Genomic DNA, 13451 nt, shown 5'->3' with positions numbered 1-13451 from the left:
ACACTGTACCAACTGAGTTGTATCCCCAGCCCTCATGCTTTTCTGTTTAGACAAATACTTCCAAGTTTACTTCTTTAGCCAAACATTATAGAAAATTATTAATAAATGAAACCCAAAGTTCAGAATATTAAGTAGTCACTGTATTTACCAACTTCTATTAATTATAGGTATCTTGAATGTTCAAAAGTTTTCTGACCTAAAATAATTCTCAAACTATTATCTGATAGAAAAAATTCTAATAAAACAAACCAGAGCCCCAAGATTCATGTTTTCTGCTGGGGGTGGATCATCACAAACCTTCCACCATATGGTGGGCTGGCAGGCCATGGCCACTGCAGTGACTGCGTAAGCAAAGGCCAACAGAAATCCAAGATAAAACTTAAGTTTTCTGGTAGCCACATGGAAAAAGTACAGACAGATGAAATAAGTTTTACTAGTATATCTTATCTCACCCAAATAACATTATTTCAACATGTAATCAAGATAAAAAGTAAATGGACTACTTTACATCTATTTTTATTTGAAATCTGGCGTACATCTGCACTTACTGGTCACAGCTGGAATGCTCAGTGGTAGACGTGGCTACTATGCAGGACAGCCCAGGGTCTGGGTTTCAGACACCGTGGCAGGAAAGCCAGGAAGCCGGTTCCTTGGCCATCATTACCCACACTATCCAGAATGGTACCTGCCCTACCCTCACTCTTTCCCCAACCACAGGCCAGCTTCAGTGGTCAGGTACTGCAAGGAGTTGAAGCACCTCAAGAAGCAGAGGACGGGGCTAGGGACATAGCTCAGTTGGTAGAGCGCTTGCCTCGCATGCACAAGGCCCTGGGTTCAACTCCCAGCACCACTACCACCAAAAAAAAAAAAAAAAAGAAGAAGAAGCAGAGGCTGCAGGGCCGTGAGGTGCAAGAGCAATGGCCATGGAACAGAAAAGCCTTGTGGGAGGCTAGGAGACACAGGAAGAAGAGGGGCCTTCTGGGCTGCAGACAAGCAGACCCACAGTCACATCTCCTGCCTCCTAGCACACCACACCTCCTGCCCAGGTCACTGAGTTGAGAAAATATTGCCCCCCCCCCGTCCCCCGCCCAGAGAAAGGTTTGCCTACCCTAAAGGTTATTCCAGATTTGTCAGAACAATCCTGCAATGTGACTTGATGGCCAGATTTAGACATGCAGTCTAAAGCTGAAGTCACAAGTTTCAAATGACAGCAGCATCACAAGATAGTAAATGTTAAAAAGACTTTTCTCTCCCTGGAAAGACTAACTCAAATAAAAAGAGAAGCAACAGGAATTTAAAGTAAACTAACTTATTTATATACTAGACACCAGATCTTTCTTTCAAAATGTTTTCATGAAATAAACTGTGACAGCCTTTTTGTCAGGAGTTCTGTGCCTGCAACCATCTTCTACACAAGTGTGAGCACCTTGACCAGGTTGCTTGGGTGCTGGTCAGGTCACCCAGGTGCACCAGGTCACCCAGGTGCACAAAAGTGCTCGGCTCTAGGTGGTTTACCCTGAAAGGAAAGATGACCACCACAGAGCCACTCCGGAGACCTGAAGGCAGGGAGTCAGGTCAGGGACCCATGAGAAAGGGAGCTCTGATGGAGCAGGTGGCTCACGAGGACAGTCAGGGAAGGCGCCAGATGATGGAGCAGAGAGGAAGGGCTGGCAGGCGGGAGCTCTGGGAGGGGTGAGTGTAATTACCGCCCTGGGACTTGCTAGTCCTGCTGCTGTCACTGCCTGAGAAGGCTCCGCAGTGTCCTGATGCTGCCGCCACCCGGAAGGCACGGTAAGGGCCTGATGCTACCGTTTCCCCATAGGGGCCGCCAAAGCCACAGACTCCTGTGGGGACCAGGATAGAGAGAGACAGGGAGAAGCATGAGGGACAGGGGTCAGGGCCCCCCCCCGCTCGGTGTGAGACCTGGCAGAGCGACCCCCATCTCCTTAAGCTGCAGGGAAGGGGTATCCTGGCCCCCCTCACCACCTCATTGCCTTGCACCCTTTGCACCCAGAGGCCACCACTGCAGGCCACCTTCCCTGCAGCAAGTCATCCAACAGGGTGCTAGCCAGGGGATCACACTAGGCCCCAGGAGGCGGATGTTGGAAGATGGCTTTCTCGCACCCAGGTGGATTACTTTCCCACACTGCACACAGGAGGAAAAAAACATCTTCAAAACATGAGCAGCGCTGTAAGCTACATTCACGGATTTTAGATCAACCCTCTATAACAGCGCTGGTGGCTGCCATCCTCCCTTCTTACAACCACCTCTGGGGTCTAGCTCGCTCTTTGCTGATTCAAAGAAATACTGCTGTGGCCCTCCCAAGACTGACAATTACCCAGACTTTGCACGGCAGGCTACATCCCACTAGGAGGACAACATGTCCCATTTCCACCCAACAGCGTGCCAACCCATGACTTACCTGCAAAGCCTCTGCCCCTGCCCTGAGACGAGGGGACGGGCCCGAAGTGCCGAGGGTACACAGATGCGGGGTAGAAGGGCAGAGCAGGCGGTGGTGGGAAGGGGAGTGGGTGGTTCTGCCGGGAGAAGTTGAGCCCCTCCAGAACGCTCTGCCGCATCTTCTCTACCTTGGCGGCCTGCTCAGCCTGGAAGGCAAGGACCCGGCAGGTGAAAATGCCACTCAAGAGTCGTGACCAGATGTGAACGAGCACTGACAGATTAGAACATGCAGACTCACTGCTGGGAGTCCTGTCTGCACACCCTCTACTTGCTGACGTTTATCTGTAACCACCCAAATCAATCCTTGGCCATTCGCAGTCCTGTGTGGAGCATGGGGTGGCATATGAGCCCAGATGAGATGAAACAAGACAACACCGACCTGCCAGACTCAGCTCATGTTGAAAATGAGCATCCTCTTTGTGGCCTGTGGGAAGCCATTCTGACACGTGATTGGGTGACTCCCGTTAAGGGCCTGAGGCGCTTTGGCTCTGTCGAAGCTTTCCTGACCCTTTCCTGATGAGAGAGCCCATCCGTGTGGGGGTGTGCCTGACCACTGACCCCGGGGACCCAATCACTGACCCTGACCTTGGAGTGCAGCCCCCCCTCAACCTTCATTGGATGGAATTCTCCCCTGAATCTCTTGTTCCCCAAATAAAAGGCTACTCCCAGGTGTGTTCGCTCTCTCTCTCTCCTGCTAGCCCTGAGTAATCCTCGCTGCCCTGCTGGGCGGCTAGAGGTGGGAACCAGAGAGGTGAGCCGTCTCGGACCTAGCAATAGAAATAAGGTAACTGTCTGTGTGTTTTATTTCGATCTCTTCTAACTAACTTTATGCCTAGAACCTCATTAATGAAACCACTGCGCAGGCCGCGTGGTAGAGTGGCCTGTTTAGTGACTTCTTGTTTGCAATCTGTCCTTGCAGTTGGTGGTTTTGGTGTTTAAGATGGACCCCAGTGCTGAGGCGCTGCCCAGTGTTTCTCAGCACACACAGGACTAGACGTGTCAGAGCAGCTTCCTGCAGCTGGAGTTACAGTGCTGCTGGTCATGAGCTTGAAGGCCACGAATGGACAGTATGTATTAAATGAGGTGTCTGTAAGCAGAAACCCTCTAGGAACAAGGTTCTGAGCTGACTGAGGCAAATGTGCAGGTGGAATCTTGCAGGTACCTAATCCTAAATTTCCGAGGAGAAATGGTTCATACTCGCTAATTCAGGGTCTGAGGAGAATTCTGGAAGCTAACTACCAGGAGTAATGAGGATCAAAGGCCTACTAAGAATTCAGTAATACTGGGCGAGGCCCTCTCACAGGTTTCATGGTGAGTATGGTATAAAAGATGACATAGTCAGCCTGTGCACCGTATTTCATTAAGGTCAGGGGAGGCTGTCCCGCCCAACATACCTGACCATCACAGAGGTCGATGAGTGGGGTCTTTTCCCGGCTGGCTTTGAGGAGTTTGGACTGGAAGAGCTTCCCATCGAAATACATCCAAGGACAACAGTGTTCCCAGGGGATGGGCTGTCCACATGCATCATTGGCAAACAATGCCATGTCTACTCCACTCATGAAGAGAGCTGACAGTTGAATTCCGCGGGGGTCTAGGTTCTCAATCTTTAAATTGAAAAGAGTAATTTCTATGGAGTAAGAGCACTTCAGTATTCTCCCACTGCTCTCCAAAGTTAATAGAGATCACTCCTCAATAAAAGGGTACCACTAAGCAGTCCTAATTTGACCTAGCACTGGTCTTATTTAAATAGAATTACTTCTTATTATTTAGCATATTTAAATCTAAGAACATGTTTTATGAACATACTGAAGTATTCCAGCTTGGCATCTGAAATCATCACCTAGGGTGTATAAGTACTGTATTTAAGGCAGGACGTTACAAGGGGACCAACGATGCGTGGTCCCCTCAGCAGCTGGGACTCTCACGATCCCTTCACGAAATAACACCTCAGATCTGAACACAGGTCAGGTAAATTACCTGGGATAATTTCATTCAGAAATAAATTTGTATTTAGTTTTTATTTTTATATGTTTATGTTTCAGATAGCTACTTATTAAAGAAATTGTCAAAACATTTCAGGAGACATGAATAGCTTATAAATGAAAGAACAAAACAAGAGAAATACTGTATTGAACCATGAGCACTACAGAATTTGCACAGCTTGTACGTCCTGTGTGAGTGATGATGCCTGCTCTGCCCATAGCCCTTTCCTCTCCCAGCACAGGTTGGGCAAGAGACTCCGTGGGAATATACAGTCAACTCTTGATCATCTGACAGAAAGACCTTGTTTGTGGATTATCCAGGACAGTTTTTAAACTCTGCTCTTGTTTCTATCGTCTACCTGGATGGCTTCTCAAGAACGCAGTCTTTATGGGGCATCAGTCTAAATAATGCCTAAAGGTGGCAGTAAAATGGTTTCGTATGAAAGAGGAAAAAACAGACCATTCTGGTGCCAAATGCTAATGAAATTTATGATTAGCTGCTATTTCGTGCTGTTTATGTCAACTTTTCCCATTATTAGCTAACACTGTGTTTTCTAACCTTTTTAAAAATTTTAAGTCAATGCAAATGAACTTCCAAAATAAGTCTGCTCACAATAAAAGTGGTTCATCTACATTTCCTGACCCAACTGTGCATCATGCCAGCTCCTACGTGCCCCATGCATTACTGGGAAGCAGCTGGGGCTGGATGATGGAATTAGACGTATATTCATTATTTATGTGTATTGTGGAGAAAGAGAGGGTCTAATCGGAACAAAATGGAGAAAATCTATTTTATTTATTTAGATACCAGCCACCCCATCTCTGAGCTGTACAAAAGAAGAAAAATCATCATGACAGAAAGAGGGAAGCGGCTCTACTGGAGAGGGGTTTAAAGCAGAGGTGGAGCCTGATGAGTAAACAGGGCCACCCCAGGACACTGGTCCCCTGTCCCCTTGCATTTTGGGACAGTGACCACAAAACACTTCCAGCCAGGTGAGGGCCCACCACTTTTGGCCCAGGGCCTCATCCCCCACTTGGCCCACATCAGAGAGCAGAGGATCTGGGTCAAGGGCGAATGCGAGAGGTGAATGGGCTGACAGAGCTCTGAAGAGGTCTGCCTCTGTCCAAGCGTCCTGCACAGAATGCCATGCTCGGCCATGGATCGTGGCTGGTCACCTCCAGACACAAACCCCTGCTAACACCCTGGTAAACTGCCATCTGCACTGTGAGTTAAAAAACCCTCAGCAGGTGCACACAGCATGGAGGGGTGGTGTGAGGCAGCACTGTGTATAAACATGCATGTATCAACCAACTTCAATACTGGTTGATAGCTATTTTTCATGAATTTAAAAAATGATGTTTATAGTTTAATTTTCAATTTCAGGAATAACAATTAGAATTAATTTAAAAGTTCTCAAAAGCTACATTAAAAATGTTTTTGGAGTGGGGGCAGGGGGAACTGGGCTTGAACCCAGTGATGTTCTGCCATTGAGCTACATCCCAGCACTTTTTACTTTTTATTTTGAGACAGGGTCTTGCTAAGTTTTCCAGGCTGGCCTCCAACTGGCAAGATCCTCCTGCCTCAGCCACCCAAGTCACTAGGATTACAGGTGTGTGCCACTGCAGTCAGTCCTTTGAAAATTATTTAAAACTTACATTTGCATAATATTTTTCTTTCCCTAAATGTTTACTGTGCAAATAATAATGTGATACTTGTAGGGAACTTAAAAAAAAAAAAAGATGTATCAGACACCACCCTTTTTTTCAAACATGTACTTTTATGGGTACTACCTCATTTCCATCTCTCAATACCTATAGGACACATGGACTTCTAACAGTATTCCACTGTAATAGACAGTCACAGACTTCAAGGTCACAGAGACTGCAGAACCCCAATCTGAACCCTTGACTGTAGAAATATCTGCCAGTAATATTCATATTCGAATTTTATTCTCTTATATAAACTGAGATAAAGTATTCAGCATTATCCAAAGTTCCTCAGCTAGAGAAACAGAGCAAAAAATTCTGACTTTATGGGAAATACACACATGAAACTTGATCTATCTAGTTAGCTCAGAACCCAAATCCAGCACAGTGACTCTGTGTGTCCTCTAACTACGGGGCACAGACTCTTACTGTAATTTGTCATATTTACCTATATGCAAAATAATTCTTACAGGTATCACAGACATGCTGCACGCCCCTAATACTGCCTTTAAAGCTCTTCATTTTCCATCTTTTATATTCTGCACTTGGCATGTGAAACTGTTAAAAAGAATTTAAGGCAATTATAGGGATGTCAAGAACAAGGGAGAAGAAACTGGACAGACATTACAACTGGACAAAGTTCCTTCTCCTCGTCCTTTACCCACCCTCCTAGAAACCCAGGCTCAGGGCTCATTTTACCTTAGTTACACTCATGCTGTTAACCTAGGAGAAGGGCTTAAAAATATAAAAAGAAAAAAATGAGGGTCATCAGTCACTGTCACAGGTGTTCAAGGAACCACACAGAACTCTCAATTATTCATGAACATGGCAGACGGAGAAAGCATGGATGAAATGAAATTCTTAAAAAATTCATTTAAGGTAATGGTTGCAATGTCTTTTCCCACTGAACCTCCCCGCAGAAAAGCTAACAAGAGCCCAAGCTGTCAGAACTGGGTCCGTTCTTCCTCTTTTCTTCCGTTGATGGCAAAGCATGTGGTGGACACTAAGGGGAGAAGAAAGAGGGGCCTGGGCAATCCACAAACTGGTCACGGCCCCGACACAGGAGCAGCGACAGTCAAGAGGCGACTGTGTCTTAAACAGTGAAATGGCATCTCACAGGAAAGGACTGTCATTGCTTTTGCTATGCTGGAAAACTTTAATGTTTACATGAAAAGGCAATTTTAATTTTAATTTCCCACCACTGAATTTTGGAACCATTGGCTCTGCCTATGAATTTTGGTTAGCACTGAAATAAGGATTGTTCTGGTTCTGATTCTCAGTCTGATCGCTGAGAGGAGCTTTAATCTTTACAAAACAAATGACTGCCTTCCCCTCAAACGCTTTTTCCTCACAGCTCTTCCAGAGTCTGCACCGATCCTGACAATGACGCTGTTCCAGTGTAGGCTGTGCTCTTAACCGGGACTGTCGCCCTGCACACAAGAAGACCCCGGGCAGCAATGAGTGAGACAGAAGGCAGCGGCACATGGAATGTGTCCCATACAGCTCTAGAAATGCCTGGCCTCAGATGAAGAACCGGGAGAAAACCATGAAGGCACTAAGACCTCAAAAGAACCAAAATGAAAGCTTTGAGTGACTGGGTTTCAAAAGTTATATCCTGTGTGTGGATCGGAAAATGAAAAGGATATGGGAAATAAGATGGACTTGGTTAAAGTAACTTGATGGTGAATAAAGCTTGGTGGGCATACCTGGTCCCTGGCGGTGTGACTTTCAGAACTGGGATGTCAGTACTGAAGGAATAATCTATACAAGAGAAACAGGAGGAGAGGTAGGGGGTGGCACCACACTCTAGGAAAGTGTTTCCACCCCCTGAAGCACAGCCTGCAGCGAGCACGGTGGTGACGGCACCGGGGAGGACCTGACTGGGCCCGCCACACTGCCTGACACCAGAAACAAAAGCGTTAAAGACAATAACAATTTCTGCCTAACAAACAGAAAAGTTGATCCACAAAGTAAAGAACACAATTTGAGGGGTTTCTACGTTTTGGCTTTGTACTTAGCTTGTTTCAAAGTCATCAGAAGCCTCAGGTGAGCTCCACTCTGCACCAAATTTTGCAATTTAACACAGTAATTTAGGGAAAACCAGACATTTATTGAGCACCACCTGTTGAATACTGAACTTCTATAAAGCAAGTCTAAAATTCCTCTGCAGGGCAAGATGCGTTCATAAAGAACAGCAAAAAGATCTAAAAGCGAAGGCAATTTTGTCAAAGGAAACTAACTGATTATAAATAAAACTTTGTAAAAATAAATAAATGAATAAATAAACAAATAATAAAAAACAAATAACAGATGGCAAAGAAACAACAAAAACCCTGTGCATTAAAAAGAAAAGGCAGACCTATGAGTTTGGCTAACTTTGAAGTCTTGAACATTCTAGCATTTAATAGAAATTAGAAAGCAATTAACAATTGTGAACACAGCAATAAAAGTGTACTGAAAAAGATGTGCACACTCAAAAACTGGGTGACAACTTAGAGAAAACAAACCTTGTCAAAACAAAGAACAAAAGGAACTACTAGAAGGCAAAATTAAAAGGAATATGATGTTAAACGCTGACTAAAAAGGGCATTGGGATGATGGTGTCACGTGGTTCCTCAAGTGGCTGTTTTAAAAGGGATTTTACAATACTAGAAGGGCAAAGAACATTTTTTAGAGAAAACTAAAGTTGTGACTAGGAACAATGGAATGAAATAAGAAAAAGAATCCTGGCTAGATGTTAGAAAATCCTTAAGATCAAGCCCTCCCACGATTTGGAATCCCCTCTTAAAATAAAAAAGAGAAGTTTATTTCCTGATGTGAAAAACAAGATTAAACAGAGGGAAAAATCTTTCTCTCAAGGTGGAACTGATCATTTCCAACTGGGGATGGCAAATCTGTATAACTAGGTAGGAATGTCCCTTTTGCCCTGAAGGCTCTTGATTCACATCAAATTAGTATCATTAGTTTAGTGCACAGAGCAAGTCTGCCTGGTAAAGGTTAGCTGTGTTACACCAAAACTCAAAGCAAAACTTCCCGAGACAGGCTGGCACGCTACCTTGAGCTCCTGTAGCTGGTCTGGCTCGTAGAGTTTGGGGGACAGCGCTTGGGCCAGGAAGGCGTCCAGCTCCTGACGCCGTAGGATTCGAGCTCCCGGCCACTGCACCATATACCTAGGGAGAGACAGAAACACCGGGCATGACTGTGTGCTCAAACCTAGTGAGAGGGTCTAAGCACATTTGGGATGATGTGATCACTGAGAAAGCTCCGAAGGCTTTTATCCAGCCTGTTTTCACCAGATGATGCCAATTAGAAATGAAAATGCAGTCATCGTCCAGGCTGACTGGAATGGTTTACTTTAATTAAAAATGGCACCTTAAAAAAAAAAAGGCACCTAAATTGTATATACTGAAGACTACCTCGTCAGTGACACCCCCACCCCAAGTTCTGGGGATTGAACTCAGGGGCCCTCAAACACTGAGCTACCTCCCCAGCTCCTCTCAGGTTTTTAAGAGACAGGGTCTTGCTGAATCACCCAGACTGGGCCTCTTGATCCTCCTGCCTCAGCTCCCAGAGCACCTGGGATTACAAGTGTGTGCATGTCCCACTATGGCTGCCACCAGTGATTTTTGATACAACTTCACTCTTGTGAAACATTTAAAACGCGGAAAGTACACTATAGACACCAATTCACATGATTGGTTCATTTTAATTCAGGCCAGGATGCCCTGGAGGCAGAACCTAGGTCACAATAAGAAAGATTAATCTCATGAGTGAAGAAGGGCTTCTCAGCAGCAGCCCAACAAGGGATAAGGCACAGGCGGGTCCACGGGGGTTGCCGGGGAAATGCACAGGATGCTCACCAAAGCCCACCCCCTTCAAATGAGGAGCACCCTGGTGTGGGTAGCTGAAGGGAAACCAACACCCAAATCTTCAATATCAGCTAGAACAGATCTGCCAAGAGCAATGGGCTTCCTGTTTCTGTAGCAACACTGCTCAAGAGACAGATAACGTTGTTTCACTACACAGGACACAATCCCAGGTAATGTCCAGAGAAAATGAAATGCTAACAGTACAACTGAGTCACAAACCTGCAAGTCCAACGATCCCAATTCTCTTCATTCAACCAACCTGCAGGTGATCTGATCAAGTTGCCAGCTGATCACTAAAAATAACTTCTGATGACAGAATGCTATATGATCTCTTGAGAACAACTCCAAGGAGTCTGGAAAAAAGTGACATGCCTAACAAGGCTCGTTCCACCCCCACCTGCTGAGTCAATTTTTTCAGGGCTTAAAACCAAGTTTACAAAAACCCAGGTCGGGGTTGGTGCTGAACCTAAACTCCTTTTTATAATAATTAATCCATGGTAATACAGACTAAGCAAAGAGATGTAGGTTCCACACCTATAAACCCATTAAGAGCATGCTCCTATTTATTTAAATATTTTACACACATAAACTCATCCACTGTCCTAGCAAGAATGATTACCATCTCATTCTAGAGATGGGTAAACAGAGGCACAGGGAGCTTATAAAATCATGTGGCAAAAGCAGGGAAATATAATTTCTTTTTCCTTCCTTCCTTCTTTCTTTTTTTGGTACTAAGCATTGAACCCAAGAGCACTTGACCACTGAGCCACATTCCCAGCTCTTCCCAACCCCTTTTTGAGATAGGGTCTAAGTTGCTGAGGGCCTTGCTAAGTTACTGAGGCTGGTCTTGAGCCTCCTGCTTCAGTCTCCCAAGTAGCTAGGATTATAGGTGTGTACTACCACACCCAACTCCAGGAAATGCAAGTTCAAAATGAACAAATAGTAAATGTGTCTATCATATTTAAATAAAAGAGTGGCCTAAAACTTTTATTTAAGTAAACTGTCAACATTTGCAATGAGGAAATATACATCCTTTCATTTGAGCACCACAAGCCTTAAATACAATGGTCTTTCTGAGTTGAGTTTTAATCAGGGCTTGATGCAAGAAAAGAGTTAGCTCAGTGGTAAAGCATTGCCTACCATGATGAGGCCCTGTGTTCCATCCCTAACCAACAAAAACAATGACTAGGACTGGGGACACAGCTCAGTTGGTAGAGTGCTTGCCTCACATGCAGAAGGCCCTGGGTTCAATCCCCAGCACCATACACACTGGGGGTGGGGGTGGGGGGCGGAGGGGCGGGCGAGCGTGTGTGTATCAGTCCTCAGAGTTGTTTGGGAAAAAAAAAAAAAAACACTGTGGAGAAGGTTATGCTCAATTATACAATGTGCTTTGTCTTCAGGATCATGGTTTATGTTCTTTTAACTTTTTAATTTTTGTTTTGTGTTTGTTTTTATTTTGTTTAAACTGTGTTAAAATACACAGCTTAAATGTACACCTTTTCCCAGATATCAAGCGTCCATTTTAGTGGCCCTGGGTACAGTCACAGTGTCCTGAAGCCACCAATCCTCCCAAAGCCAAACTGAAACTTTGACCCTCAGGTACTACTTCCCCAGAGCACTGAACCAGCTCTTGAACAGGCTGGTTTTCTGGAGATCTTCCCTGTTTTTCTGACAGGGAAGCTGCTCAGAACTCAACACAGCTGCAGGAATACACCTGCACTGGGCAGAATTCTGTTTCCTCCATTTGGCTCTCTGAACCAAAGGTACCATCAGCTCTTCTCAGGGGCAGATGTTAGAAGAATACATGGACATAAACGCATGGGTCAATCATCAAGACCCACAGGCAGCAGTCACAGCGACTCACTCCTGTTTCATTTATTTAGGCTGCTCCTACCTACACTACTCCTCTATAGAATGTCTTTAGATCCCTTTTACACTGCCAAATCTACCTGTGCAATTTCTGGAAAAATTCTCTGGATATTCTTTTCCATGCAACTGAGCAGAGTGTAAATATGTTACGTGAAGAGCTTATCAGCAATGACCCTGGGAAAGCTTGTTACCCTTCTTTTCTTTCTTACCATGGAAGGATATGGACCGTCTCGACTGTTCTGGAGTCTTCTAAGGCTGATCTCCTTTCACTGCCCTTCTCAAACAGGGAAGCTGGGGAAAGCCAGAGCTCCAAGAGCAGAGCAGGGGCCCTTACACACCCCTGGGGACAGCACGGCCTGCACTCCATTGAGGGAGCACAGCTGGTATGATCTGCAGCATGTCCAAACACACACACTGGCCTGAGGGCCATTCTGGTGCCTCGAGCTTGCCCTCCCTGATAACTCATGTTGACTCTAGCCTTTCCAGGAGTCCCCGAAGTCTGTCTTTCCACCTTTGAGGAGGACCTGATCGATTTTGTCCACATGTTTCTCCAAGACCTTCCAGGCTGGAACGTGGCTCAGTGATTGAACACTTGCCTACCATGCATGAGGCATGAGTTTGATCCTTGGCACCACAATTAACAAAACCAAAAAACCTTCTGCCTTCACAGTCATGCCATGACAACTTGTGCTCTGACTCCCTCCTCTCTCTGCTGCTGAAATTCTAGAGACTGAACTGACACTTTTCTTTTATGCACCTCAACTGCTGCCACAATGTAACATTTAACATTGGAGTACCCCAGCAACTTTACCAAGGAGCCAAGATTAACAGCAGTAGCAAAGACAAAAACTGCCTTTTGGAGCCTTGAGTGTACAGGCTGAATCAAATCGCGAAGAAAATACCTGTCAAATCTACAACAACAGTTTACACAGGAGTTGAAAAACTACAGCCACAGGCTGGCTCCTGTATTTATGAATAAGCTTTTACTGGAGGCCTGCCTCTCCTGTCCATCCCATGGTCTTGCCTGTGTCTCCTCCTGGGAATAACATCGAGAAGAGCATGAGGTAGTTCCTGCCAAGGAAAGGGTTCACACTGCAGCTAGTAGGGTAGAAGTGCAGTGGTGAGAGTGGGCACAGAGTGAGCCTCCATGTGGCACCAGCCAGATGAGAGGCTGAGGGAGCCAAGAGCCAGGATACAAGGGCAGTCGGAGTCTATGCTGCAACACCAAGGAGCACACACTGGGACTTGCAGCTGAAGCGTGGACATCAAGCTCCACTCCTGACCAATGCTGTTCAGCGGCACCTGTATACTATACTATATCCCCCATCTGGGGTCCAATGTACTCTTGCGTCAGGTGGACAGTGAGTACTATATATCACCTCACTTTTGCTGGGTTGATCTCAGAGTACCCAAAGTCTTCATCTTAAACTTTCACTAAAGTACTAACGATAAAAACTTGTCTTTAGTTGAATTTTCCAGCATAGAAAACCTAGTCAGAGAATGTTAACCAATTGGCACACTATGTTCTAAGCTGATATTCTCACCTTCAACAAGTTATTGGCC

At 45.4% G+C, this 13451-nt stretch overlaps 1 protein-coding gene across 2 annotated transcripts in view; it reads right to left on the bottom strand.

Moving 5' to 3' along the window:
- The window catches only part of FAM120A (family with sequence similarity 120 member A), a 104043-nt gene that overhangs the window by 7496 nt on the left and 83096 nt on the right, over positions 1-13451 (bottom strand). The window contains exons 12-15 of one of the 2 annotated variants that reach the window (XM_081263047.1): positions 9206-9320; positions 3856-4065; positions 2424-2607; positions 1707-1844 (exon numbers count right to left, since the gene is read on the bottom strand). In XM_081263047.1, the coding sequence (XP_081119173.1) occupies positions 1707-1844; positions 2424-2607; positions 3856-4065; positions 9206-9320 (647 nt within the window). Of the gene's footprint in view, positions 1-1706; positions 1845-2423; positions 2608-3855; positions 4066-7729; positions 7912-9205; positions 9321-13451 lie in introns of those variants that run through there. The other variant, XM_081263048.1, reaches the window with a different exon arrangement.

Source organism: Spermophilus citellus, assembly GCF_964194105.1.
Source record: "Spermophilus citellus genome assembly, chromosome: 12".
NCBI classification, from domain to species: domain Eukaryota; kingdom Metazoa; phylum Chordata; class Mammalia; order Rodentia; family Sciuridae; genus Spermophilus; species Spermophilus citellus.
This window is presented reverse-complemented; position numbering and strand designations above follow the sequence as displayed.